The sequence below is a fragment of the Typopeltis vanoorti genome, chromosome 24, assembly GCF_054136105.1.
Source record: "Typopeltis vanoorti isolate ZY-2024b chromosome 24, IOZ_Tvanoo_1.0, whole genome shotgun sequence".
NCBI lineage: Eukaryota > Metazoa > Arthropoda > Arachnida > Uropygi > Thelyphonidae > Typopeltis > Typopeltis vanoorti.
In genome coordinates this window covers 1,751,233-1,778,987 of record NC_143572.1, presented here as the reverse complement: position 1 = coordinate 1,778,987, position 27,755 = coordinate 1,751,233, and the positions used below count along the sequence as shown (strand labels likewise).

At 34.6% G+C, this 27,755-nt stretch overlaps 1 protein-coding gene across 4 annotated transcripts in view; it reads right to left on the bottom strand.

Moving 5' to 3' along the window:
• Tfb4 (transcription factor B4) overlaps positions 1-27,755 on the bottom strand; it is a 171,705-nt gene that overhangs the window by 68,911 nt on the left and 75,039 nt on the right. For all 4 annotated transcript variants that reach the window (XM_090413539.1, XM_090413538.1, XM_090413536.1 and 1 more), the window contains exon 7: positions 26,519-26,593. In XM_090413539.1, coding sequence (XP_090269665.1) covers positions 26,519-26,593 — 75 coding nt within the window. The remainder of the gene's footprint in view (positions 1-26,518; positions 26,594-27,755) is intronic.

The following is a 27,755-nucleotide window of genomic DNA, read 5'->3' as shown; positions in this document are numbered from 1 at the left end:
TTAAACCAAAATACAAAATGATGGTACAACATGACAAAATTTCATGCCGGCTGGGGCGTCGCCCAGTTAAACAAGGCCCCCATTGTTTTCGCCAGGGAACCAGGGCGAACAGCAAAAAGTCAGCTACTGGAACAAATCTGAAAACAAACCACAAATCGACATCACCAGAGTTAAAGATCGGTACTATCAACATAACAATCCTGAATGGCAAAGAAATGGAGCTAGCTGAGGAATTAGATAAGTACTAGATCAACATAATAGGGGTGACTATAACAAAAAAGACAAAAACTGGTGAGATCTTTCTGAGCAATAAATACAAAATGTTATATTCAGGCAATAACAATCAAGGAAAAGAAGAAGTAGCCATAGTATTCAACACAAAATACGAGGCTAATCTTCTTGAATGGCAGTCAGTCTCAAGTAGAGTAATGTGGGCAAATATGAGAACGGGGAACTGGACAATGAGATTTATTTGTGTCTATGGTCCCACAGAAGGTTCTACTAAGGTAGAAGTGGAGGAATTTTTGAGGCTATAGAAAAAGCAACTGACACAATAAAAAAGGAAAAGTTGGTCCTTGTTGAGGATCTAAATAGCAGAGCAGGAAATGATTGCGAGACATACAAAAATATTTTGGGAAAATTTGATGAAAAGAGCAAAGCTAATAATAATGGCAAACATCTGTTGGATTTCTGTTCAGGACATGGAATGGTTGTTACTAACACCAAGTTCCAAAACAAAAATGTGCACAAATTCACATGGAGAGAAGAGGCATGGAATAAGAAAGGTCTCATTGACTATGTTATTGTTGATAGTGATGTTTTCTCCCTGGTGCAGGACACCAGAGTGTACAGAGGATTTGAAATTGGAAGTGATCACTATTTAGTTTTGAGCAGGATAAAATTGAATTTCATATTGAAAAGAATAACATGTAAGAAAGTTTTAAAGCGAATAAAAGTTGAGCAGCTCTCAGATGTGAACTGTAGACTAAAATACACAAGGATTATTGAAGAAAAAATGAAAGATTTTGGGAACAGGAATCAAACCTTGGAGATTCAGTGGCAAACTCTGAAGAAAACATTGATTGATTCTGCCAGAGAGGCATGTGGTGATGTTATCTGTAGGGATAAAAAAATCAGAACTCCCTGGTGGACACAGGAAGTTAAAGAGGCAGTGAAGGAAAAGAAGAAAGCATATCAAAAGTTCCTGTCAAATAAGTCAGCTTGTGCTCTTAGAGAATACAGAGACAAATGCAAAAATGCTAAATACTGTGTAAAACTAGCTAAACAAAAGTCATGAGAGGAGTTTGGCAAGAATATAGAAAATAAATATCAAGAAGGTGGCAAAATATTCTGGAAGTTGTTGAAGAAGCTTAGGAATGGAGGAAAGAGTGCTGTAAAAGGAGTTAGAGATGATAAAGGTGACATGAATACAGGAGAAAAAGATATTATTGATATCTTTTTCTCCCGTATATCTTGAAAGAGTAATTACTTTGAAAGACTGCAAAATGAAACAAGCAGTGATGACAGCACAGTGGTTAAAAACACTGACCAGGCATCACTCAGGAATACATATCCATACTTGAAGTAGAAAAAGCCATCAAAGGCTTGAAATGTGGAAAGGCAACAGGGGGTAGATGCTATTCGACCAGAAATGCTGAAGTATAGTGGTATAAGAGTCTTACAGTGGCTGCACTGCATAGTTCAGAAAGCCTGGACAGAGGGATGAATTCTCGATGATTGGAGTAGAGCTCTCATAGTACCCATATATAAATGTGAGAATTACAGAGGTATTTCCCTACTGAGCATTCCTGGGAAGATCTATACAAGTATACTTGAGAAACGGTTGAGAAGAATTGTGGAAAAAAAGCTGGATTCAGGCCAAATAGCGGCCGTCAGGATCAGATCTTCACTTTACGACAAACGGTCGAGAAAGCATGGGAATATAACAGAGATCTGAATTTAAGTTTTGTCGATTTGGAAAAGGCATATGACAAGTTGCCAAGAGAGAAGCTATTCAATATGCTACAGTCATATGGTGTCAATGGGGCATTATATCAAGTAATACTTAGTCTTTATTTGAGTTGTAAGTCAGCAGTTAGAACTGAAGGAAGTGCAAGAAGATGGTTTAATGTTAAATCTGGTGTGAGACAAGGATGTACATTATCCCCCCTGTTATTCATTATCTATATGGATCACATTATGAAGGAAAGTGGTATTAAACATGATATCAAAATTGGAGATGTTAATGTCAGCTCTTTGCGTTATGCGGATGATGTTATACTTCTAAATAAATCCGCTACAAGTCTGCAAAATTCTCTGACTAAATTGAATAGCTGTTGTAATAGATATGGTATGAAGGTCAGCAATAAAAAGACAAAGACAATGAAAATAGGCAGAATCATTGAAAATGTCAACTGTGTTGTGAATGTCAACTGTGCTGTGGAACAAGTGAAACATTTCAGCTACTTAGGCACGATTTTTACTGAAGATGGTAAATTAAATATAGAAATAGACAACAGAATCAGCAAAGCTGGTATGCTAGGAAGTCAATTGAATAAATTCATATGGAATAAGAGAGAAATTAGTCAGAACACTAAATTAGCTGTATACAAGTCAGTGTTCAAACCAGGTTTAACTTATGGATCTGAGAGCTGGGTCAGAAGTAAAACACTTGACCAAAGACTAGAGACCGCAGATATAAGAGTCCTGAGAAAGATTATAGGCATGAACAGATGGTATCAAAGGCAATATCATATTAAAAATGAGGATATTAGGAAAGAACTTGACATTGTCGGCATCCAGGAATGCATTAGCAGAGCTAATCTCAGGTGGTAGGGTCACATAAACAGAATGGGCGAAGAAAGATTAGCAAAACAAGTTTTCTGTGCCAGGTTGGCAGCAAAACGACCCAAAGGAAGACCAAGATATAGGTTGATTGATACGGTACAAAGTGCCTTAGACGATAGAAATATAAGATCTGATAATGTTGCAGTCTTGACAAGTAACAGACTGATTTGGAGGAAAATTGTAGATAGGAAGTTAGTAATGATGTAATTTTTTTCATGTAGTACTATCATATCCTGAACACCACTTGAAGGTACACGGCAGGAATTTGATGATGATGATGATATGATTAAGATCAAGCTCTGACTGAATTAAAGTAAAGATTAACTTTAGTGGGGAATAATACAATACTGGCTTTGTTTTCAGATTAGAATCTTATAATCTCACACTCAATACATAGTCTAACTGGCACAGTCGAGAGGAAAAAAAAAAAAACATGTTAGACTATAGAGCACTGGTATTCAACCTTTTTTACTACGTGAGCTACTTTTCTATAAAAAGTTATTCGCCGATCTACTCTTTTATATATAACTTATTCGCCGATCTACTCTCTTATATAGATCACGTTCCTCCAACCTGATATATGATTACGCACAAATAAACAACTAAAAACTTTGTGTATTTAAAAATTTATTTATCACTTTTAATTATTTTAATACAACAAAAAAAACAACAACAAATATATTGGAATAAAATATTTATTTCTCTATTTTGGAAAACCAAAGTTAGAAAAAACAACAGATTGATTACAAACTCACAAGTTACAGGAAATGCTGGTTGATTAAAAAAAAAAAAAAAGTAATGTGAAATTTGGCATTATTTGGACCTCACAATATTTTCATAGTCAAGTTGATATGAAGAAGTGGCCAATCGCAGACAATCATCCAAATGATCGTTTGCAATTTGGTTTCTTAACTGATTTTTTATGATGGTCATATTTGAAAAAGCGGATTCTGACAAGTATGTCGATCCGAAAAACACAACAGAATTTTTCGTGCAATATCAGTTAACATTGGGAATTTGTCATGTGTATACTTCCAAATGACTTCATTGTTTATTGATTTTAAATGTAAACTATTCTGAACGTTTATTATCTCAAGTTCTATTTCAGCTTGGTTTATATCAAAGAGCCCACTAATTTTATTTGAAATTTCAGATGTTCAAGTTTTCTTGAAATGGATTATTGATAAAAGATACAATAATTTCAGTTTTATTAAAATCTTTAAATCTTGAATTTATTTCTTCTTCAACTAATTCTATTTCACGAATAAATTCTTTTAAATCATAGCAAAGCATTTCTTGATTTTGTTCAAAAAATTTTAATGAATATGGGAGATTTTTAATTCACGGTCATTTATATTTTTCTTTAATAAAAGTAAGTATTGCTGGAAAGTTTTTATTGAACTTTACACGTCAATTAAATTTTGATTTCTACCCTTGTAACTCTAAATTTAAATTGCTTAATTTCGTACAGAAATCTACTAAAAATAATAAGTGTAACAACCATCTTTTACCCTCAATTGTGGATAAATATCTCCTTTTTCATCAAGAAAAATGTTTATATCGTTAATTAATACAAGAAATCATTCTAAAAATTGACTTCTGTTGAGCCAGTGAACATTATTGTATAGCAGAAGTTCCCTATCATCATCTGCCCGTAATTTAAATAACCGCCATTGCAGGGCTTTTCCTCGAACAGAATTTACAATTTTAAATGTAATATCCAAAACATCTTTTGTGTTTAATCTTTTACTACATAGCACTTGTTGGTGAATAATACAGTGGTACGTTAAAAAATCTGGATATTTGTCATCGTTTTTACATAATGAAATGAAGCCCGATTTATTACCTATCACTGCAGGAGCACCATCAGTAGTAATAGACACAGGTTTAAAAAGCGGAAGTTTGTGTTGTTTCACAAATTCATCAAATGCCGAAAAAATGTCTTCTCCCCTAATCTTTCCCAATAATGGTATAATTTTCAAAAGTTCTTCTTTACTTGAATAATCTTGAAATACCATGTGAATAATTACCATTAACTGAGCAATATCAGTGAAGGCGTTTGATTCATCAAATTGTAATGAAAATGCAACACACCGGTGAATGTCTGACATTAACTGAGTATTCAGATCGGTACTTAAAATTTCAACTCTTCTCATAACCGTTGTTCTGGAAAGTTGTAAATCTTTAATATTCGAAATAATTTAATTTTTATTTTTAAAATCAGAAAATAAAGATTCTACTGCTGCAAGAAACGATTCTTTTATTAACTCCCCATTAGTAAAAGGCTTTTTTGTTTTTGCTAATAAATGACATACTTTCAAAGATACAATAGTGACTGATATTGGTTTATTTATTACTTTCGAAATCATATTTTGTTGTCCAGAAAGTCCTGCCTTTAAATTTATAATTTTTGATTTACATATTTTGGAAATTTTGAGAAAATCTTCATCATATTTTGCATGTAGCGATTGAAAATGTCTCTCAATATTACCTTTTTTTGGAATTGCTACAGATGAATTACAAATCAAACAACAACACTTTCCATTTACCATTGTAAAGAAAAAATCCGTTTCCCAGCGTTGGGAAAATGATACGTCTTCGATTTCTTTGATACACTCTTGATTATCCTCAAATTAAACGAAATGCATACGATGTGCTTTTGTTATATGTCTAGTTTTGCTATCCAGTCGTTACTGCGACATTGTGAACTTTTATTATTATTTAACTTTATATACTTGTAATTTCTATTAATTACTTGTGATGACTTTAACTCTATACTTTATTCTCCATTATTCTAATTTGTTGCGCGTGCTTTCTCTCTCTCTCAGAATCTCTCGTTTATATTATTACGTGCTATGTTTATCTACCTATCACATTACAAGTCTTATTAGAAAATTTATTTAAAATGTGACTGCGCCACTAATATCTTTGATTAGCAAAAAGAACTCAAATATACGGCTGGTAGATTTCTCTCTCTCTTTCTCTAACACAAATTCCTACATTAAAACTTTCACAAACAGGCGTGGTCTAATCTTTTTCTTAATTTCATGCTTTGGCCAACTCACTTAGATTCCTGCTCAACAAGTCAGATTTATTTTAGAAACAGTGCAGTTGTAAATAAACAAACAGGCAGCACTCTTTTAACAAGAAAGACAAATGACAATTATTTACATTACTATGAAATATACACAATTTTAATGTTAGGGAGATTGCTTTCTCTATCCATCTATAAAAACCCTTTAGCAAAAATTAGAAGCTTCTTTCTTCAACATTAAATACTTTCTTTAACACATAAGGTTACCTACTCTCAGTTTACAAATTTTTACTTATTAATCTCTAAGCTTACTCATAAAGAGGTTACCTAAATCTGTGTTAAGTTATCTTTACATATTTGATATCAACCTCCAACATGCCAATTTGATTCTCTTATGGACATTTCTTAACACTATTAAACAATATCTTAAAAGTTTTTCTTGTATCAACTATACAGGAATTATATAAAAGTTTTGAACTTACAAAGGCTCTGTATCTCACATTCAGCCAAAAGTCTTTCACTAAAAGTTCTATGGCAATTCTTTATTCTCAGATCTTCTTCAGAAATTTTGGCTCAGCTGCATCTCATCAGGAACGTAGCAAGGTGTGGGTTCATTCAGCTCCGGTAAAAGGTTACCCTCCCTTGGCAAAAAGAAAAACTATCAAGCGAAGGTGCTTTGGGAAATTTGCCTTGCCTTTTCACCTCTGCTTGGGCTTGCCGAAAATGCCTGGATGACTGCCTTCTTTTTCTGCTGTTTCAACAGAACTGCCGCCAACTGTTAACTGGATCCCTCTCTGGCCTGGAAACTTTTCTCAAGCAACTGGAACTCTTCCTTTCGACAATTTGAAACCTTGTCTGTGGCCTAGAAGTAGTCTCTCTCTAGTGATGTCTCGAACCAAGAAGCTCTTTTCTAGAAGCGGAAAACTCCTCTCTCAAGCAATGTGGATCCAAGCAGTCTCTCAGATGGCGACTCTGGACCTGGTGGCCTCCTCTTTGACAGCAATTCTGGAACCGGGATCCCTTCTGCTTGCTTCAGTCCATTTTTATTAGGCCTCCTCTCAGACCTCGCATGAAGTTTGGTAACCCCCAAAAAATCGGTATAAGTCTTTCATCTTAAGTTTCAAGTTCGACACGCCTTTGGTTCTCCTCTGCTTTCTTCTGATTGTAAGTTGCCGGCCATCAGAAAGTTGTTTGAACTCTTTCTGACTGACTTGTATGTATGAGAAAGGATTGCAGGCTTGGAGATGTTTACACTTAGAGCCTGCAAGCTTTTCTCATACATACAAGTTTCAATAACAATCTTTCTAATGCCATCATGTACAGCTTTGGCGACAAAAACATTGCCTTTGTTATTAACACTCTAACATATTCTTATTCAAGCAGTATATACAGTTAGCTTCAAAAGAGTTATTTACAAAAACATCTAATACAAACTATACCGAGACAATCAAAGTTTATTTTTTTATAATACTCACATGGGACTTAACCAAAGTAAAAAATCGATGTAATGCGCTTTGGAATATTTAATATTTAAGCTACAATCGAGTTTTTACACTTTGCTTATAATCGTATATTCACTCAGCTCGCTGTTTGACTTCCACTAATCCAAATTAATTCAGTTAAACGGACTTATAAGAAAATTACTGATTTGACAATTTTAATGAAAAATAAATAAACAATAGCAATACACTTAAAGCAAATTAAAAATGATACAAAATAATGACAAATAAAATATTACGTTTTCAGTAAGAGATCGACCAAAAATTTCTCCGCGATCGACGGGTTGAACACCCATACTATAGAGTTTGAGCAAAAATAAGATATAGTGGAATACAGCAAAATGGCAGCAGCAATTAAAGAAATAACTGAAGAAACCAATATTATTACAGGTTCAGACCAAAATCCACTAGTAGCAGAACTTAAATTGGGACTAAAAAAAATTCAGAAAACAAAAACAGATGAAAAAATTAAATTTAAAAAACTTAAAGAATGTGAATTTATTTTAATAATAATAAGGGCAAATATTTGTTGGATTTCTGCTCAGGACATGGAATGTTTATTACTAACACCATGTTTCAACAAAAAAGTGTGCACAAATTCACATGGAAAGAAGAGGCAAGGAATAAGAAAGTCTCATTGATTATGTTATTGTTGATAGTGATGTTTTCTCCCTGGTGCAGGACACCAGAGTGTACAGAGGATTTGAAATTGGAAGTGATCACTATTTAGTCTTGAGCAGGATAAAATTGAATTTCGTACTGAAAAGAATAACATGTAAGAAAGTTTTAAAGCGAATAAAAGTTGAGCAGCTCTCAGATGTGAACTGTAGATTAAAATACACAAAGATTTTGAAGAAAAAATGAAATAGTTTGAGAACAGGAACCAAACTTTAGAGATTCGGTGGCAAGCTTTGAAGAAAACCTTGATCGATTCAGCCAGAGAGGCATGTGGTGAGGTTGTCAGCAAGGATAGAAAAATCACAACACCATGGTGGACACAGGAAGTTAAAGAAGCAGTAAAGGAAAAGAAGAAAGCATATCAAAAGTTCCTGGCAATAAGTCAGCTTGTGCTCTTAGAGAATACAGAGACAAATGTAAGAAAGCTAAACAATGTGTAAAACTAGCTAAATAAAAGTCATGGGAAGATTTTGGTAAGAACATAGAAAATAAATATCAGGAAGGTGGTAAGATTCTGGAGGCTGTTGAAAAAGTTCAGAAATAAAGTAAAGAGTGCTATAAAAGGAATTAGAGATGATAAAGGTGACATGAAAAAGTGGTGAAAATGATATCCTTGATGAACGGAGTAATTACTTTGAAAAATTGCTAAATGAAATAAGCAGTGATGACAGCAAAGTAGTAAAAAACACTCAACAGACATGCAATCAGGAATAGATATCCATACTTGAAGTAGAAAAAGCCATCAAAGGCTTAAAATGTGGAAAGGCAGCAGGAGTAGATGATATTCAACCAGAAATGCTGAAGTATGGTGGTATAAAAGTCTTGCAGTGGCTGCACTGCATAGTTCAGAAGGCCTTGACAGAGGGACGAATTCCCGATGATTGGAGTAGAGCTCTCATAGTACCCATATATAAAAAAGGTCAAATAGAGGCTGTCAGGATCAGCTCTTCACTTTACTACAAATAGTGGAGAAATCATGGGAATATAACAAAGATCTCTATTTGAGTTTTGTAGATCTGGAAAAGGCATATAATAAGGTGCCAGGAGAGAAGCCATTCAATATGCTACAGTTATATGATGTCAATGGAGCATTATATCAAGCAAAACTTAGTCTTTATTTGAGTTGTAAGTCAGCAGTTAGAATTGAAGGAAGTACAGGAAAATGGTTTAATGTTAAATCTGGTGTGAGACAAGGATGTACATTATCCCCTCTGTTATTCATTATCTATATGGATCACATTATGAAGGAAAGTGGTATTAAACATGATATCAAAATTGGACATGTTAATGTCAGCTCTTTGCTTTATGCAAACGATGTTATACTTATCAATAAATCCACTATGAGTCTGCAAGATTCCTGAATAAATTGAATAACTGTTGTAATAGATATTGCATGAAGGTCAGCAATAAAAAGACAAAGACAATGAAAATTCGTAGAATCGTCGAAAATGTCAACTGCATTGTGAATGGAGAACCTGTGGAACAAGTAAAAATTTCAGCTACTTAGGCATGATTTTTAGTGAAGATGGTAAATTAAATATGGAAATAAACAACAGAATCAATAAAGCTGGTATAGTAGGAAGTCAATTGAATAAATTCATATCGAATAAAAGAGAAATTAGTCGGAACACTAAATTAGCTGTATAGAAGACAGTGTTCAAACCAGTTTTAACTTATGGATCTGAGAGCTGGGTCAGAAGTAAAACACTTGACCAAAGACTAGGGACCGCAGATATGAGAGTCCTGAGAAAGATCAGAGGCGTGATCGGATGGCATCAATGGCAATATCATATTAAAAATGAGAATATTAGAAAAGAACTTGACATTGTCAACACTCAAAAATGCGTTAGCAGAGCTAATCTCAGGTGGTATGATCATTTAAACAGAATGGGCGAGGAAGACCGAGATGTAGGTGGTTTGATAGGGTACAAAGTGCCTTAGACGACAGAAATATAAGATCTGATAATATTGGAGTATTGACAAGTAACAGACTGATCTGGAGGAAAATTGTAGATAGGAAGTTAGTAATGATGTAAATTTTTCATTTAGTACTATCATACCCTGTACACCACTTGAGGGTACATGGTAGGAATTTGATTATGATGAAAGAATGTGAAAATAAAAAAAGGAACTTAAATTAGAAAAATTACTTGGAACTCCAATGATGACAAACTAGAAGGAAATGAATTTGGAAGAAACTAAAAGAAGAATTATTAAAAATACGTACAGAAATACTGGATTATATAGTATATCTCACAAGCAGAAGGATTGGATGAGTACTAAGATATTAAAAATACGTACAGAAATACTGGGTTATATAGTACATCTCATAAGCAGAAGGACTGGATGAGTACTAAGATCTTATCCCTTAAGGACCAATGCTGACTGCATAAAGATAAAGATACTACAAAACATAAGGAGATACAGGTCAAAATAAAATCTAAAATTAAAGAAGCCAAAGAAAACAGGATGAAGGAAATATATAATGAAATCGAGGATTTACAAAAAAATATGACTTCAATCTTTACAAAAAGATTATAGAAAATTCAGAGGATCGATGAAAAAATGATATCTTATGATAATTAGGACTAATGAAGGAGAGAGATAATCCTAGAAACACCTAAAAAACAAAAAGTTTGGACTGAATACATTAAGGCACTATTTTCTGATAATAGATAAGACTTAACAAATTCAAGGAATATAGTCGCAGGCCTATCTATCTCTTGAAGTCTGAAGTAGCAAAGATGATCAAATTATCAAAAAATGATAAAGCATGTGGACCTGATGAACTACCAGCAGAAATTATTACACTAATCAATGACAGTAATATCAATAAAATTGTAAAATTATTCAATAGAATTTATGACACTGGTAAACTACCTTCTGACTGGACGAACTCAATCTTCATTGCATTGCCTAAAAAACGAAATACAAAAACTTGTGATTTTAGATTGATTAGCCTAATGAGCCAGACTCAAAACATTTCTAAAAATTATTCATAACAGAATATACCAAAAATGTGATGATCTCATTAGTTAAACTCAGTTTTGTTTTAGAAATGGACTAGGAACAAGAGAAGCACTCTTGTATCTTAGCATAGAGATGCAGAGAACAACAAACTGACCTTTTATATATTAGTTTTACTGATTTCAAAAAGGATTTTGATAAGGTCCAGCATAATAAACTCGAACATCTTAGGACAACTAGGCATAGATGATAAGAATGTTAGAATAATTAAAAACCTCTACTGGGACCAGACTGCATCTGTTCTAACAGAGATAACATGAGGACAAGCAATATCAAAACTGAAAGTGATGTGTACTATCTCCACTTCTGTTTAACATCTACTCAGAAGTCTTATTTCTCAAGGCTTTAGAGGGAAGAAAGGAAGGATTAATAAATAACTTATGCCATGTAGATGATACTACTTTAATCAAATATTCAAGACCTCTCCTAGAATGTGCCAAAGAAAGTACAGAAATAGGCCTAAAAATTAACACAACAAAAACAAAACTTATGATAACAAGCGACAATCCTTCAATAACAGCTGACTTAATTCTAAATAGAAATAAAATCGACCAAGTGAACAAATTCGAATACCTGGGATCTCGGTAAATGAAAGTTGGACTGTTAAATGGAGATAAGATCAAGAACTGAAACTGCAAGACAATCAACGTGAAACCCATTTTATGTAACAACTTAAACATTGAAATTAGAGTACAAATGATAAAGTGCTACATATGGTCAAGTTTACTACAGGTAGTCCTCGACTTATGACGGTGAAAAATTATTATTAAAAATTCTCTAATTTAACTTTTCCGCCAGCATATACATACATAGCTGGCCGAGTGGTTAGTGCATCCGCTCTCCAGCCAAGAGGCTGCGGGTTCGAATCCTGCATAGGCATGGATGTTTGTGATTGCCTTCCACCTTCATTCACCCAAGTATAAATACACTCTCCCAATATGGACTGGGTCACCATGGGAGTAGTAGATCCAAACCTCTCGCAATGGGAGAGGCCTTCAGCCCTGCAGTGGGTAGAAAAGTAAGCCATTCAGCATCATCATCATATACATACATATATCACATTCCTTTTGTATACACATTGCAGCGTCACCATTAGTCGACAAGCAAAGCCTATCACCAATAAGCAATAGCTGCTGCTATGATTCACCCACTTCTAACTTATCAGCCTTTAGCACATTGGTTGCTAATCAGCAGTTGAAGTGTTCGTTTCTCTCATTGCAATTTTTGTATCTCATCGTAACCCTATCATGTCCAGTAAGAGAAGTAATACTACTGATGAAAATTCCAACATAAAAAAGAAGACGAGGAAAGTTTTAAGTTTAGATGTTAAAATGAAGGTCATTAAAGCATATGACAAAAGAAAGAAAGTCGGTGATATAGCACAAAAAGAAAAAAAAAAACTATCGCATTCAACAATTATGAAAGATAAATCAAGAATAATGGAGGCAGCTAATATGAAATGTACAATTTTAATGAAAAAAAGAGAAGGGCCAATTCATGAAATGGAGAAGCTTTTAATGATATGGATAGATGATCAAATCAACAAGAATATTCCTCTCAGTTTGTTTACGATTCAAACAAAAGCATGCAGCCTATTTGACAGTTTAAGGAAACAACAAGAAGATAAATAAGGCGAGCATACATTTAATGCTAGTAAAGATTGGTTCTATCGATTCAAAAGTCAATTTAACTTACATAACATATGAATAACGGGAGAAGCTGCTAGTTCCGATTTTGAAACTGCCGAAATTTTTACGAAAAATCTGAAAGAGGTGATAAAAGATGAAGGCTATTTGCTAGAGCAGATTTTTCACGTAGATGAAACCGGACTGTTCTGGAAAAGAATGCCAGAATGAACTTTCATTCACAGAGAAGCTACAGCGACACCTGGTTTTAAGGCATTTAAAGATAGGATTACGCTTCTTGTCGGAGGAAATGCTGCTGGTTTTAAATTTAAACCATTTCTTGTTTGCTGTTCACAAAACCCCAGAGCTTTAAAAAACATTGACAAGAATAAGTTGCCAGTTTACTACAGGAGTAATCCTAAGGCTTGGATGACAATTATTTTATTCGAAGACTAGTTCTTAAATTGTTTTATTCCAGAAGTACTTGCCTACTGTCTTGAAAAAACATTCCTTTTAAAATTTTATTGCTGCTTGACAATGCTCCAGGACATCCTCTTCAAAAAAAAAAAAAAAAAAAAAAAACTATCGCATTCAATGATTTGAATGAAAATATAAATGTGATGTATCTATCACCCAATACAACAGCTGTGATTCAACCTATGAATCAAGGTTCGATTGCTACATTCAAGACTCTACATTCTTTCTACATTACTACATTCTGAAAACTACATTTTCTCAGGCAATAACAACAATGGGCCAACAATGTTATAACATTATGCAATTTTTGGAAAAATTATGATATTAACCAATGTATCCAGAATATCAGAACTTCATGGAAGGAAGTATTGGAACAACATATGCGAGGAATTTGGAAGAAGTTACTACCGTAGGAAATACTCAAAGAGTACAATGAGCAGAGTATGTTAGAACAAATTGGTGAAGAAATCGTTGAAATTGCAGGAAAACTGGATCTAGAAATCAATATTACCGATATAGTAGAATTAGCAGATCATGAAGAAGGCGAACTAACTGATCAAGACTTGATTTTCCAAAATGAAAGAGTTGTAGAAGAAGAAGAGAAATCGTCACAAAAATTTACCGTAAAAGGATTAGCTGAAGTATTTTCTAAACTAAATCAAGGCCTTCAGCTACTCGAAAATATGGATCAAGACACTGATCACTTTGCCAAAGTTGAAGAGCAAATTCAAGAAGCAGTCAGATGTTATCACGAAATATATGAAGGAAAAAACCCAAAACACAATATTAACTAATTTTCTGATTAAAAAAAAAAAGCTACTCCTGATCGAGAGAAATAACCATATCGTCCAAATGAGTGACAGTTACTCACCTGTTAAATTAAATTAAAAATTAAAGACACTGTTAATAAGTTTTTGTTTATGCTAACTAATATTTAAAGGAATTTCAAATGAAAGTAAGTGCACCATGTATTTATATGTATATGTGCTAATAAATAATTGATAAATGTTTATGTAATCTCCAAGGAGTCCAAAGACTCATTGAGGGAGGGCATCTACTCTACAACTCTCCATCTCCACCACTCGATCCACCAACTACAGTGAACCACAATTACACCAATGCCAAATCTTTCACTATAACTATTTCTATCCACTATCAACTATTTCCTTTAGTCTCTACAAGTTTGTTTACACCGTGAACTGGTAGTCATGTGTCAGGCTCAATGGCTTGTTATGGGCCAAGTAACTTGGCACCTTTAAAACCTAAGTAATGCTTTGAAAGGTAGTTAATCCTATCTACATAGTGTATTATGGCTATCAACTGTATGTCTTCTTCTGGCTGGTTCATCTGTTTTATGGGATGAAAAACCTGAACCTCAAGAGGAAAAACCCTGCCATCTCTATGAGACTGGGCATTAAGCTGAAAAGCCCTGATAAAGGTTCATCATATCGTAGATGAGATTCAAACCCATTTCTTTTCAACAAAAGGTCATCATCAAATGACTGAGCTATAAAAGGAGGTGCAAACATTAGGTCACTCCCCTAGTTTTCTACAGAATTCTCATACCTGTCGTCTTGTCTTTAATCAACTGTTTCATTTTTATTCTAACTCTTAGATCTATATTTACAACAGGTTTTGATACAAGTTTCATACTGTTAGTTTGGTCATTTTGCAGATCTCTTTTCCATTCCATATACATTGATTACTTATTTTATTATCTATTTCAATAAATTTGTTATCTTTATTAAAATATCTAATAGCTAAAATGCATATTTGATCTCATTGGAAGTTTAATGGAATATTTACAGCACTAGGAAAGGATTAAAACTAATTTTAATGCTTCCAATTTCATTTCAGTCACTGAGACATCTTCAGGGATTACAAATAACTTTGGTAACACACACTCAGATACAAAGTCATTGGAAAGGAAGATGTTGTGTATGTGGTTGAGTTCAGTTGAAAGGGAGGTTCCACTGGAACAAAGATTGTGGGCTCTACTGGTTAGAGTTTTAATAATGCCATATCATTGAGAGAGGTGATGGTGGGAGAGTTTGTGAATGTATCTGCCTGTGTGAGTAGGTTTTCTATATACAGTGAAGGAAAGGTTACCATTAGGAAGGCGTGTTACTAAGGTGTCTAGGAAGAAAACTATTGTCATTTTTATTTTCCATCGTAAACTGGATTCTTGGATGTAGGCTATTGAGGTGACTGAGAAAGGAGTCTCATGTGTCTGGGCCATGAGGCCAAATAGAGAACACATCATGTACATATCTTAGCCAGATAGACACATACACAACACCTTCCTTTCCATGGATATAACGATTACAGAATTAAAAAAAAAATAATCAGTTCCTCCACCATTCCCCAGCCATCTCTTCAGGATTTCAGAAATGCTATCACCATACACTACATCCATGGTACATCAGAAAAAATAGCCAGGTCCTTAAAAAAGTACAACCTCCACATAGTGTTTAAGCCCCACCACAAACTTATTATCCTTATCCGTTCTACTAAAGATCAGCTCCCTCCTCTCTCTCTCAGTGCCTGGAGTATATAAAGTATCCTGTTTCTGCAAGTTGGCTTAAATCTGGCCTTGCAGACCATGTTTTGGATACAACCTACATAGTGTTGCCAAGTGAAAATGACTAAAAACAGCTAAATATTAAAAAAAAAAAAAAAAAAAAAAAAACAACAAAGGCTAAAAAGGAGTTAAAAATAAAAATCTGAAGCTAAAATTTTAAAAATAGTAACATACTTTTAAGTTACTTACTTTATTCAAGTTGAAGTGATACTTGCATATAAGTGGCTTAAATACATCTTCCATGTGGTCTTCTGCACTTAATTCACCCACGTTTTCACTTAGATTTTCAGTTTTATTATATGTGGCCATCGTTCAATATTACTGAGTGTAGATGCTGGTAAATGATAGTCTGTACAGCACTTGTTATGCCTGAGGCCATACTTGACTAACAAAATAGCTGTCAGCATTAGCAATTCCATCTTGTTTCTTAATTCAGTTTTAACTACATTCATGGAACTAAAAATTGGTTCAATTTCCACATTAGAATTTGGCAGTATTAATAAATTTATTGCACACTGAGCAATTTCTTTAAATGGATTCATTCCAGATGCATCTTTATATTCTCGTACTTCAGTCCACAATAGCTCATTGTTTTCTATATTTGTCCATTTATTTAAGTGGATAGTACTGTATAGGTATTCAGCAGCAGCAACATCTTTTTCTGTTCTCAGCATTATTTCTAAGATGGGAGTAACAGGTTCTTTTATATGTTTTAGGGTATTGATTTAGATATCATTCTTAAAATATTAAAGTTTTCAGGCAACCTTTGCTTAAGCTGTTTGAAGAGACCAAGAAGAAATGTCTTGCTCTACTTCTAAGATTTTGCTCATCATTTTGCATTATTTTCTTTTGTATTATCAACGCGCGGTTAGCCTAGTGGCTATGCGCTTCGCAACCATATGCCTGGGGAAGGAGTGTCCTAGGTTCGATTCCCGTCAGTGATGTGAGGAGCTGAAGGATCTTCCTCAGCCATAGCCAAGTTAGCCAGTCTTGGGCGTGGACAGCAGGTTTTTTTCCCAGTTTATTCTGGGGTTTTTCATCCCGCAAAGCAGGCAAACTGGCCTTGAGAACTCAACACTACAGGCCATAGGATACACCGGGGCATAAGGCTGACCACCTTATCCTGTAAACGGAGTGAGGTCTGATGATCAATGGACCCTCGACACTGCAAGGTAAAAGAGGTATAAGGAAGATGATGATGAACTCTGAAATTTTTCTTTCAAATCTGTAACCCAGATTTGGACTGGGATCCAAATAGTCATCAATCTCTAACTCTAGAGGGTCGACCGTGGATGATGGTAGCACTAACATGTTAGCAATATAGCGAATCAAACGAGAAAGGTCTTCAAAGAATCTCGTCTTATCTGCACTGTTAGATTCAAAAATTTTGTTAACTTGCTGAACTTGAACTAGAACAGGATGCAAAAATAAAAGGTACAACAGATTCCTTTCATCTTTGTACTTCTCCCACAAAATTTGAGCTTTGTAACATTTCTCAGTCACACTCACGACTTCGAAGTGAGTTTTTAATTCCAACCACTGCTGAGAATTCTGTCTACTGCAGGTTCAATGGAGAGCCACATTGTTGTACAACTGCTTACAATTTTCAGAGGAGCATCATTTTCATTGATAGTTTGATACAGCTCTTTGTATGCTGCTTGTCTTGAAGAACAATGTGAAAACCACTTATACGTTTCAGCAACTAAAAATTCTAATTTTCTTGGGAGAGATTCTGCACAAGTGTGAGACACTGCCAGTTGTAACGAATGGCATACACATCTAATTAAAATTAAGGAGGGAATATATGCCTTCAGTTGTTCATAAATGTCATTATTGACACCAACCATAACACTGCCATTATCTGTACCAATTGCAATCAGATTTTTAATGTCCAGTTTCTTGGTAAAGAGCTCTTTTTTTGGTGCAGCCACAATACCACTAGCATCACACTTTTCTAGAACCATTATGCTCAGAAATGTATGCATAATTTTGTTGAATTTCTTGCTGAATAAATGATGGTCATTCCTAAAATCTTATTTACTGTGATATTATTCGATTCGTCTATTAGCAAGCTGAAATTTTCATCTCCAATGTCCACAATTAGTTCTTCAACATGCTCACTTAGAATATTCTTTACAATTGCATGGCACTTAGTTCGGTGCATTTTTACCTTTGGCATAATTTGACTGTCTGGGATGATATTTTTGCAAAGATCTACGATGATCGCAACCAATGTTCCATCAATTTTTTGCTGTGAGTGTGCACAGAAATTTGCATGTGTACAAAATTTGCCTTCTTTTGAAAAGTATGTGCGCACCCATACGAGTCACCATACTGATCATTTAAGCAAAAAAGTTAAAAGATTTTAGTTCACTCCAACTCCCCACCATGTTCCACACACGACAGTAGCCTCCCCAATAAACAGTCGGAAATCATGATTCACAAGCCTTGGGCAGGACTCAATCCAGGGACTTCACGCATGCGAGGCCAACATGATACCGACTGTACTAGATAGGATTCTAAGTGTGTGTATTATTACCATCACCAAGTAAGTTGTGTGACATCAATCACAGAGCTAACATAAATATTTTATATGTATTTAATTGATCTGATTGGAAGTAAGAAATAAAGTAAAAAAAAATGATAACACTAGTGACTGATTGCCTTTAATTAAATTTTGTAACTTTGCAAATAACTCTAAACATACGTAATAAAATATTCCCATTACTAATTCTCATCTTGTTTAGTTCTATCTTCTATCTCTTTATTTTTTCTCTCTTCTGTCTTTGGCATTCACCCACTCTTTATACACCCTATCTAAATTAATTGAATTTCCATATAATTGGTAACTTTTCACTCTCATTAGCATAAGCAAATGACATTCTCCTAAATGGTTTCTAAGTCGGTTTTTTTATTTGATTCATTAGACTAAAACCTTGCTCACAGTCTGCACTAGATGCAAGGACGTTTCCTCCAATATCCATCAACTTTGCCAAATCACAAAACTGCTCATTTTGAAGAGCAAATACAACCATTTGTGTAAAATTTGATATCATTTTGCATTTAATTTTTTTTGTACAGAAAATTTGAAATCATTAAACTAACTAATTATTTCTGTAGTATCATTCAGAAAATCATGATATTTAAGACAAAGGGCATTAACATGTTCACTACCAAATGAGAAATCACAATGTGAAATAGAGGAGACATCAAACACTGACCATTCTTGTATCTCATTCTCAGGGAATCTGTCCTCTAAATGTGCACATAAACAATTTATAAAATTTAACAGGGGGCCTACTATGTACTGGTTCAGTCTCTTCTTATTTAAGTAAAGTATTTACTCTGTCACTCCAGCAAGCATCACCTTATAAATACTGATTCCTGATTTTGTTAATCTTCCCTCTGGCAAAATGATGACTGTCTAGTGGTATAAGGTTACTCCTTTGTGAGATTTTGCACAGGGAAGCCATTTCCTCAAAAACATCACGTAAAACATTAACAGCTACTTTGAATGTCACATTAGTTAATTTATTGTGACAATAATTAACCACGGGATCATTTGATTTGTCTTTTTCAAAATATGTGATCAATCCCTCATAGTTTCTTATTGCGCCTGTAATGCAAAATGTCTAGATAGCCACTGCACTTCACTGAGTGGTCTGAAGGCAATAGCTTCATTTTCAGATGCCTCGACAATTTCTTTAAATTCATGTCTTTTCACTGTGGAATGAGAAAAGAGTGTGTGTTCATTGATGTACCAATATCTCTGATTAGTTTAATTTCCTTCCACGTATCACAGATCCCCAGATCCTCACGGTGAGCTGCACAGTGTTGCTGGACAAGATGTGGAACTTCTAATTTAAGTTTTGCAGCAACACCATTAACTTTGCCCAGCATCACTGCGGCTCCATCAGAGGTAAACATCACCATTTTTTGGAGATCAAGTTTCTTTTCATGATAAAACTGTTTAATAGCTAACACAACGGAGGAGGCATCACATGCCTACAACTGAATTATTCTGCTAAAATATGTTTAATATTCATTACAATCTTTAGGTCTAAACTTAAAATAGAAAATGAGACATTTAACAGTTATATCAGTGCTTTCATCAATGGTTAAGGTGTGAAAATTTGCAGATGCAATTTGCTCAAACATGTCATTTTCAACAATTAAATTGATTGTTTCCAGAAATTCAAATGCATAATTTTTGCTTCGCCAGCTGTCTGGGAGTTGAACATACTTTTCCATATGTTCATTAATATGTTGAACTGAAAGTAAAGAGCTATTCATCTTAACAACTAATAAGACACTATCAATAAGAACTTTAATCTGCTCTGGGTTTGATCGTTTTCTCTCTCGGTCATCTGAACTTTCACGTAGCATACGCAGTACTCCTGTAGCTGGCAACGAACAATTTTGTTACCTAAGTTTGTGTACACCAGATGTATTTTACTTGTCAAATGGCGTTTCAAAAAGTCCAACTTCAAAGTGACATCAAACTTCTTCCCATTAGCAAAATCCCCAGCAACCTTTGCATCATGACAATAAATACAAACAACACCAATTGTAGCATCATACATAAATATTTCACACAGCTGAATGTTTATTAACTCATGAGCTTTTGGCATAGCAGTTTTCACTATTTCATCCAGCCATTAACTTTTAAAGCAGCTAGCAGTTCGTTTTTGCTTCGTTTTAAGTCCTTTAAGTTCGTTTTCGCACCTTTTGCTTCCTTTGAATTTGACATGGTGAATCAGTTTTTTTCAATTTTGTTATTTGAAGAATGTTTTTTTTTTTGTTTTTATAAATTTACAAATGTACACTATTCACTGAATAACTTGGCAAGGCAAAAACTGAACCAACACTAAACATTGCCGAGGGCAACACAAGAGCTAAAAGATATGCCTAGAGGCTAGATTTAATTAACTTGGTTGTATCTCAATGCATGTTCACGAATGTTATTATTTAGTCTACTATTTTAAAATTCCTTTTAAAAATTAATGAATTTTGAAATGCTACAATATTTTTAATTGTACTCTAATTTAAGTTTTTAAAAGTATTTAATTATTTTTATTAAAATTATGAAACCATTGTTTTAATTCGTCATGATCTTGAACTAATTTGATCAGCCAATCATGTTTGGGAATTTTCAATGAGTCAGGCCCGAGATGTAAACAAACCATGCGCCATTCTATATGCTACTTAAAAATTACACATTTAAGCTACACCCCTTTCACTTTGGCATCAAATCGCTAGCCTCAAATAGGGTTACAGTTAATAATTTATAAGTTTTGTGCAACTTCGAGAATGTAATAAAAAATGAGAGGTTATAGGCTTGAGCGTTGCTGAGTTACCGTATTTTTTAAAGAATTTATAGGTTAATGTTTAGGTGGAACTTCTTTAATTAATAAATTTTAATTTCATCTTGAAAATCTAGTGCACGCATATTTTTTGCTTTGTGCGCTAGTTGTAAAACATGTGTGCGCACAGCTTAGAGGGAACATTGATCGCAACTGTTGAATGATGAGCGACAACAAAGAAATAATGCTAACCTACCTTCAAAGTTCGCAGTCTCAGACTTTTTCACAAGCATATTTCTAATAGGAACAGCCTTATATGGAACTGCAACAAGGTGTTTCTTAGTTTCACTATGCTTTACAAGCTGAAAATATTTAGCAGCTATATCACATCTGCAAAACTTACAGTGGCCTTTTGTAACGTCACCAGGAACTTCACACAACCATTCACTAAACATTCCCATTTGCAACCACTCCCTCCTAAATTTTTGCTTGTAGGCTTTATTTTTCTCTTTGCTCATTTTTGAAGAAGGATATACAACTCTTTACTGCAACGAATTACAACCGGTCTTTGAAAACTTCCCGCTCGCTATTGTAACTACCAACCAGGACACTGTGCAAAGACTAACTTGTAGCAGTGCTATTCAACTTTAAGGCAAAAAAATGGCAGAATGTTGGGCCACGTGACTGACTGACTGACATCATCATGCGTTAGAAATGTGTACGATGCTCGCACCAAACGTACAATACAATTCCTTATCAAATGTGAACATCTGGAAAACTTTTAAAACAATTTCCTTAATAGTAAGTTATAAAAACAACCAAAAAGAGCTGAAACTAGTTCTGAAGGAGCTAGATTAAAATTTTTAGAGCTAGGGAAGAAAAAAAGAGCTAGATCTAGCTCCAAAAGAGCTAAATTGGCAACACTGAACCTACAGGATCTCCTGGAGAAAAACTACCATGCTCCATAGTATATTAAAAAAAAAAAGATTGTTTTTAGAATCTGCAGAAGCACTCAGAAATCAAACAAATTTAAATAAATATGGTTGCATAAAACTTCCCAAAATTTGGGAAACATCAATTATCAGAGATCCCACTTTACACCCTAAGCCACCTACAAATGCCCACAGAGGGAGCACCACCTAGATAGGCGTTTAGTCACCCACGTGTTCTGTTGTATTTGAGTGTTAGTTACAAAAGTTATTTGTAATCCCTGAAGATGTCTCAGTGACTGAGATTAAATATTGGAACCATTAAAATTATTTTTAATCCTTTCCTAGTTTTATAAACATTCCATTAAACCTCCACAACATGATGTTCACACAGCACCTAAGCCTCAACACATGGACATATTTAATCTATAGATTCACTACTGAGTGCAGCTGATATTATTATTACATAACACCTCCAGGGAGTCCAAAGGCTCATCAAGGGAGGGCACCTACTCTACGACTCTCGGTCTCCACCACTCCACTAGCCGCAACTACCTTCATCATCTACACCAACGGCATCTACTGCCAACCACCACAACTATTTTCACAGACAATCACAAACATCCAAGCCCACAGAGGCAGATATGCTAACCACTCGGCCAACCAGGCCGGCTAATATTTTCTGGTTTATGACCTATTTCTGATTGTACTGTATTTTTATACAAATTTTTATTTCAGTACTTATTTTTTAGCCCAAATTTCACTCATAAAAGGTTGTACAGCATACTGCACATTTTGTATCACAGGAAAGTTAAGAATTTCATAATCTGGGAATCCTAGTGTAGAAACTATACATGGTACTTTTTGAAGTTAGTCATCAATAAACAGAGTAGATGTCTTCAATTTGTTCAGATGAAGATGTGTATACATACATACCTACATAGTTTATTCACAATAGGATACAATGTGAAAAGGGAAAAGAGATTTATATCAAAAATTAAATATTGCAAATTATGGTCTTCCAAGTCTCTCTATCTTGAGCTAACTGGTAGATGTCAGATGGAGTTTTGCAGTTCAGCCTACTGATGGTTTCACATATGTATTGTCAAAATTGTTTGCATGGTCTTCCTCTACTGCGTTTGCCATCTTCTGGTTTGTACAGGATGAGGAAATCCAAAAAGGGGAGGAAGATTTCAGGATGTCTGAGTTGATGCCCAAGCCATCTGAGTTGTAGTTTTTTGACTATATTGACAAATGGTTCTTGCTCAGCCAGATTTAGCACAGCAGAGTTAGTGATGCGGTCCATCCAGGTGTATCCAAGGATCATTCTGATACATGTAGTTCCAAAGGAGTTAATTAGATCCGTAGTTTTTTTGGTGCTTATTGTCCAGGTTTAAGAACCATAAAAGAAGATGGATCTACTGGTTGCATGGTCTAGTCTTAATTTTGTCTTTAATGATACTAATGATGATTTCCAGAGGGGTGGAGTTTGTTATGGAAGACTAGAGCCAGCTGTTTACGTTTTCTGATATCATTTTCTGTATTGCTGATGTACGCTCCAAGGTACTGAAAGTCCTGTATGCTTTCTAAGGGTTTATTATTGATATGAAGTATAAAGTTTTCACAACCTATTGAGAATACTTTGGACTTTTGGATGTTGATCTGCACACCAATAAGTTTAGCTCGTGCCTCTAGTAGACTGAGATGTGCATTTGTTGGTTCTGTATCAATAGGTACATCGTCAGCAAAGCTAAGATCAGTTATTTGCATAGTGTGGGTGGATGTTTTAATGTTAAAACCAAGATCTTCTGTGTTGATGGTCCGGAAGATGTAGCCCAAGCATATTAAAAACAAAAAGATGCTAGTACATCACCTTGAAGGACTCCTGTTGGCACTGGAAATGATTCAGATGTTTCTGTTTTAAAGATTACTGTAGCATTGTAGTCATTATAAGGTGCTGAGATTGTATGAGTTTTGAGGGTAGACCATAGAAGCTGAGTATTTTAAACATTGTGCTATGTTGGAAGACATAACATTATTATCTTTTAAAATAAGAAATTAATAATCTACCAGAAGTGAAGGTTTATGTATAATTTTGTAACATAGTATTGTATAATCTTAATTTAGCATTGTGAGATTTCAGTGTACAAATTATAAAATAGTTACTTAGTCGGAAATTTTGTATGTGAACTTTGTTATTTGTTAATCAACTTTGTTAGAAAAGAAATCAAAATAATATACCAAATGTGTACGGCCAACTTCAGTAAGTCTGTTGAAGAACTGTGCTTTTCCCCCCTTCACTTTATGGAAAGTTACGAGAGTTTAGTTAGGTTGCCGCGAGTGGCGCCATGTGCTGGGAGAGATGCAAGGAGAGTATCACACATGCGCGTTCAACGACAGCAGGAAGCGAAGGTAGTTTAAAAGTAAGTACATCGCTACGCTCAAGGCTTTTTCTCGGAGATGTTTTCCTGCTGCTGTTCACCTGTGTGATGGATCGTCCGACTGGTAGGAAGCTTCCACGTAGTTCCCTTCGTTAGTGGAAAGTATAATCTCATGACAAAGGAAACTACCAGTCGGAGGCAAAGAAAGCCCAGCAGACCTAATGGTGGAAAACAAGAATGAGGAGTTCCAGTTGAAATATCAGAGGGGAAGTCAAAGTATTAGTCCAATGAAATAATTCTGAAGTGGCCCAGAGAATTAATGCAGTGAATCGGTAAGGTTAACTTTGTATTTCCTATTTAGTGACTTTATAGTGAGGATCTGAAGTGTGTGGAGAAAGACAATCCTAGAACTGTGGCCGAATATAAAGCAAAAGAATATGACATTTTTTTGTGTTATGTATGTGTAAGAGAATTATTTATGTTACTCAGATCTTGGAAAAGAGATAGAAATGTTCAATTGGATAGGACTATTAAGGAAAGCTTTGATTGAGTTCTAGCGTATTTAAGAGAGAGAGAAAACTAAGTAACAAATCTTTAACCTTGGTATTCAGTGATATGAGCTTTAAAATATTGTATTTCTGTGATATATAATTTAGAATTGGTATTCTTAAACATGAATTTTCAAGTGTTTTATTTAAATATGTGTACAAGAGTGAGATAATATATATATGTATTCTGATTGAAAGATTGACTAAGTTTACATAAATGACTTGTATGATTTGATTGTTATTGTAATGTGAAATTAAATTGTTCTGTTATTACTATGAAGTTAGTTTTCCTTATGTCTAGAGCTACTGCACTTGTTCATAAAAGTTAAACAAACCTAGTAAAGGCGGGAAACATTTGAGGATCAGGTCACGATTGCAAAGTACAAAAATTTTATTGAGAAGATTGAATGCTGACTGGCTTCTAACTCCCTGGTTTTAATTTCAATTTATCCTAGGACTCAAAGTGGCGCAGCTCGAACAAATAAATTTCTTTGAGTTTAAAAGGGGAGATAGAACCAGAGCTGAGACAAAGAAGTTGGCGTCCGCCATTAGCAATTCTTTGTCTCACAAGACCTCAGCTTCATTCTTGTCAATGGTACGGCCACAAGGGTTAGTGAGAATTAAGAATAAATAAATTTATAAAGGAAAGTCGACACAATTGCTTCTCTATTAATGGAGTCAAAGGCTTTTTTGAAGGTCTATAAAGGTTAAAATGAGTGGCAAGTTTTATCACATGAACCATCTATGATTCTTCTGATGCAATGTATCTCATCTATTGTACATTGTTTTTTTAGAAATCCAGCTTGGTTTTTTCTTAAAAGTGGTGTTAAGTAAGGTTCTATTCTATTGAGTATCATCCTATTGTAGATTTTAACTGTGGTTGATAGTAAAGTAATATCTCTGTAGTTATCCATTCTATTAAGACTACCCTTTTTGGGTATATGGACAATAAGACCTTGTTTCCATTGTTGAGATATTATTCCAGTGTTTAAAGCTTGATTCATTATGGCAAGGAGATTATTATTATTATTATTATTATTATTCCTGATACCTCCAAGGAGTCCGAAGACTCATCACGGGAGGACATCTACAACTGTCTCTACACCTAACCGCTACTACGAATCATCTCCATCAACGTCATCTACCGCCCACCTCCAACACCACCACAACTAGTAATTTTTGTCTGTAAATTGCGTGTGTTCTGAAGGGCCGATTTGTATGTATGCGGGATGAAAAACCCGAGTTTCCAGGAGAAAAAACCCTGCTACCTCCGTATGAGATCGGCTAACTCACCGGCTATTTCAGATTGAAATATTTATTATACCCAGCATTTTTGAAAGTTTCTTCTCTAATTCCATCAATTCCTGGGGACTTTCCTGCTTTGGTTTGATCTACTGCTATTTTTAGTTCCTTTTCAGTGGTCTTCACAATTCATTGGTAGAGTGGTGGTTAGATGCAGGTCTGCTAGCTGACTTGAATGTTGGGGATTATCAATAATTCTTTTTATTATAAGATGTGTATACCATATAATAATATATTTATACCTCTTTTGCTCTATTCATTTAAATGTATTCCTAAAATATATTTACCTGTTTCTGAGCAGTAAAAAACACATTCATAAAATTCATATACTGAGATGCACTATCACCTGATGATGTCACTACCTATAAAGAGAAAGAGAAAAGTGCATCAATCTTCTGTGCATTTTAATTATTATTTTATAAAATGAGACATGCAAATATTTAGTGATAAAGGAATACACAGAAAAGCAATGGAATTAAATGCATCTGAAATGACCCTAATATCCACATCCTTGTATTACAGTATTAGCAATAGTTAAATATATCCATTTTTTTTAAAAAATTCAACATTAGCCTCATTCATTGCAAGGAAAAAGGAATTGTGTGTGGATGGCAACTCATTATGAAATATTAATTATCTGTGAGGAGCTGAACAAAAACACTATTTCTCTACAATTTCTTTCTGTGTGGACTTGAATACCAGTTCAAAGCTTTGTCTGATATAATTATTTAGTGTCCAAACACAATGCATGTTGTTTTCACAGAAATTATCGAAATCTGTATAAGGCATCTCCAAGGATAAGTGGTCTCTTCCCAGTTAAGTAATCACTTAACTGGGAAGAGACCTCAGATCAGATTTCATCTGTGAATGACGAACTCGGAGAGGACTAAACCAATCTTAGATGGAGCCAGCAGAACTTTTCCTCTAGGCATCTCAAATTTTTCTCAGTCAAAACAAGCACACTGGCCTGAACAAACACCCATACACAAACAGATTGCAAGCATAAGGCCAACATGTTGTCCTCATTTATGGATTGTATTTGATATTAATAGCTCAATATATTTGAATAAGTTATGGGGATCTTATGAAGTGTGCATAAGAACTAGAAAGGAATAATCTATCACTACATATACTACAATAAACTTCTTGCAATCACAAACACAGAAAAAGTTCATAACTACCTACCAACACTATCTGATTAAAAATCTCCACACCTCTGTTCATCCCAACTTTCACTGATATGAAGTGCATTAATATGGAGTTGGTCAACCTTTGCTGGTATAACAGCTTTCAATCTCAATCTTCTGAGAAGCCTTCCACAAGATTTTAGTATGCTGCTGTGGTAATCATCTTCCATTCTTCCAGAAGAGCATTAGTGAGGTTGGTCACTGATGTCAGGCAATTTAACCTGGCTTGCAATCAGCATCCCAATTGATCCCACAGGTGTTCAGTGGAATTAAGATCAGTGTTCTGTGCAGGCCAGTCAAGTTCTTCAATACCCATCTCATCAAACCATTCATGGAC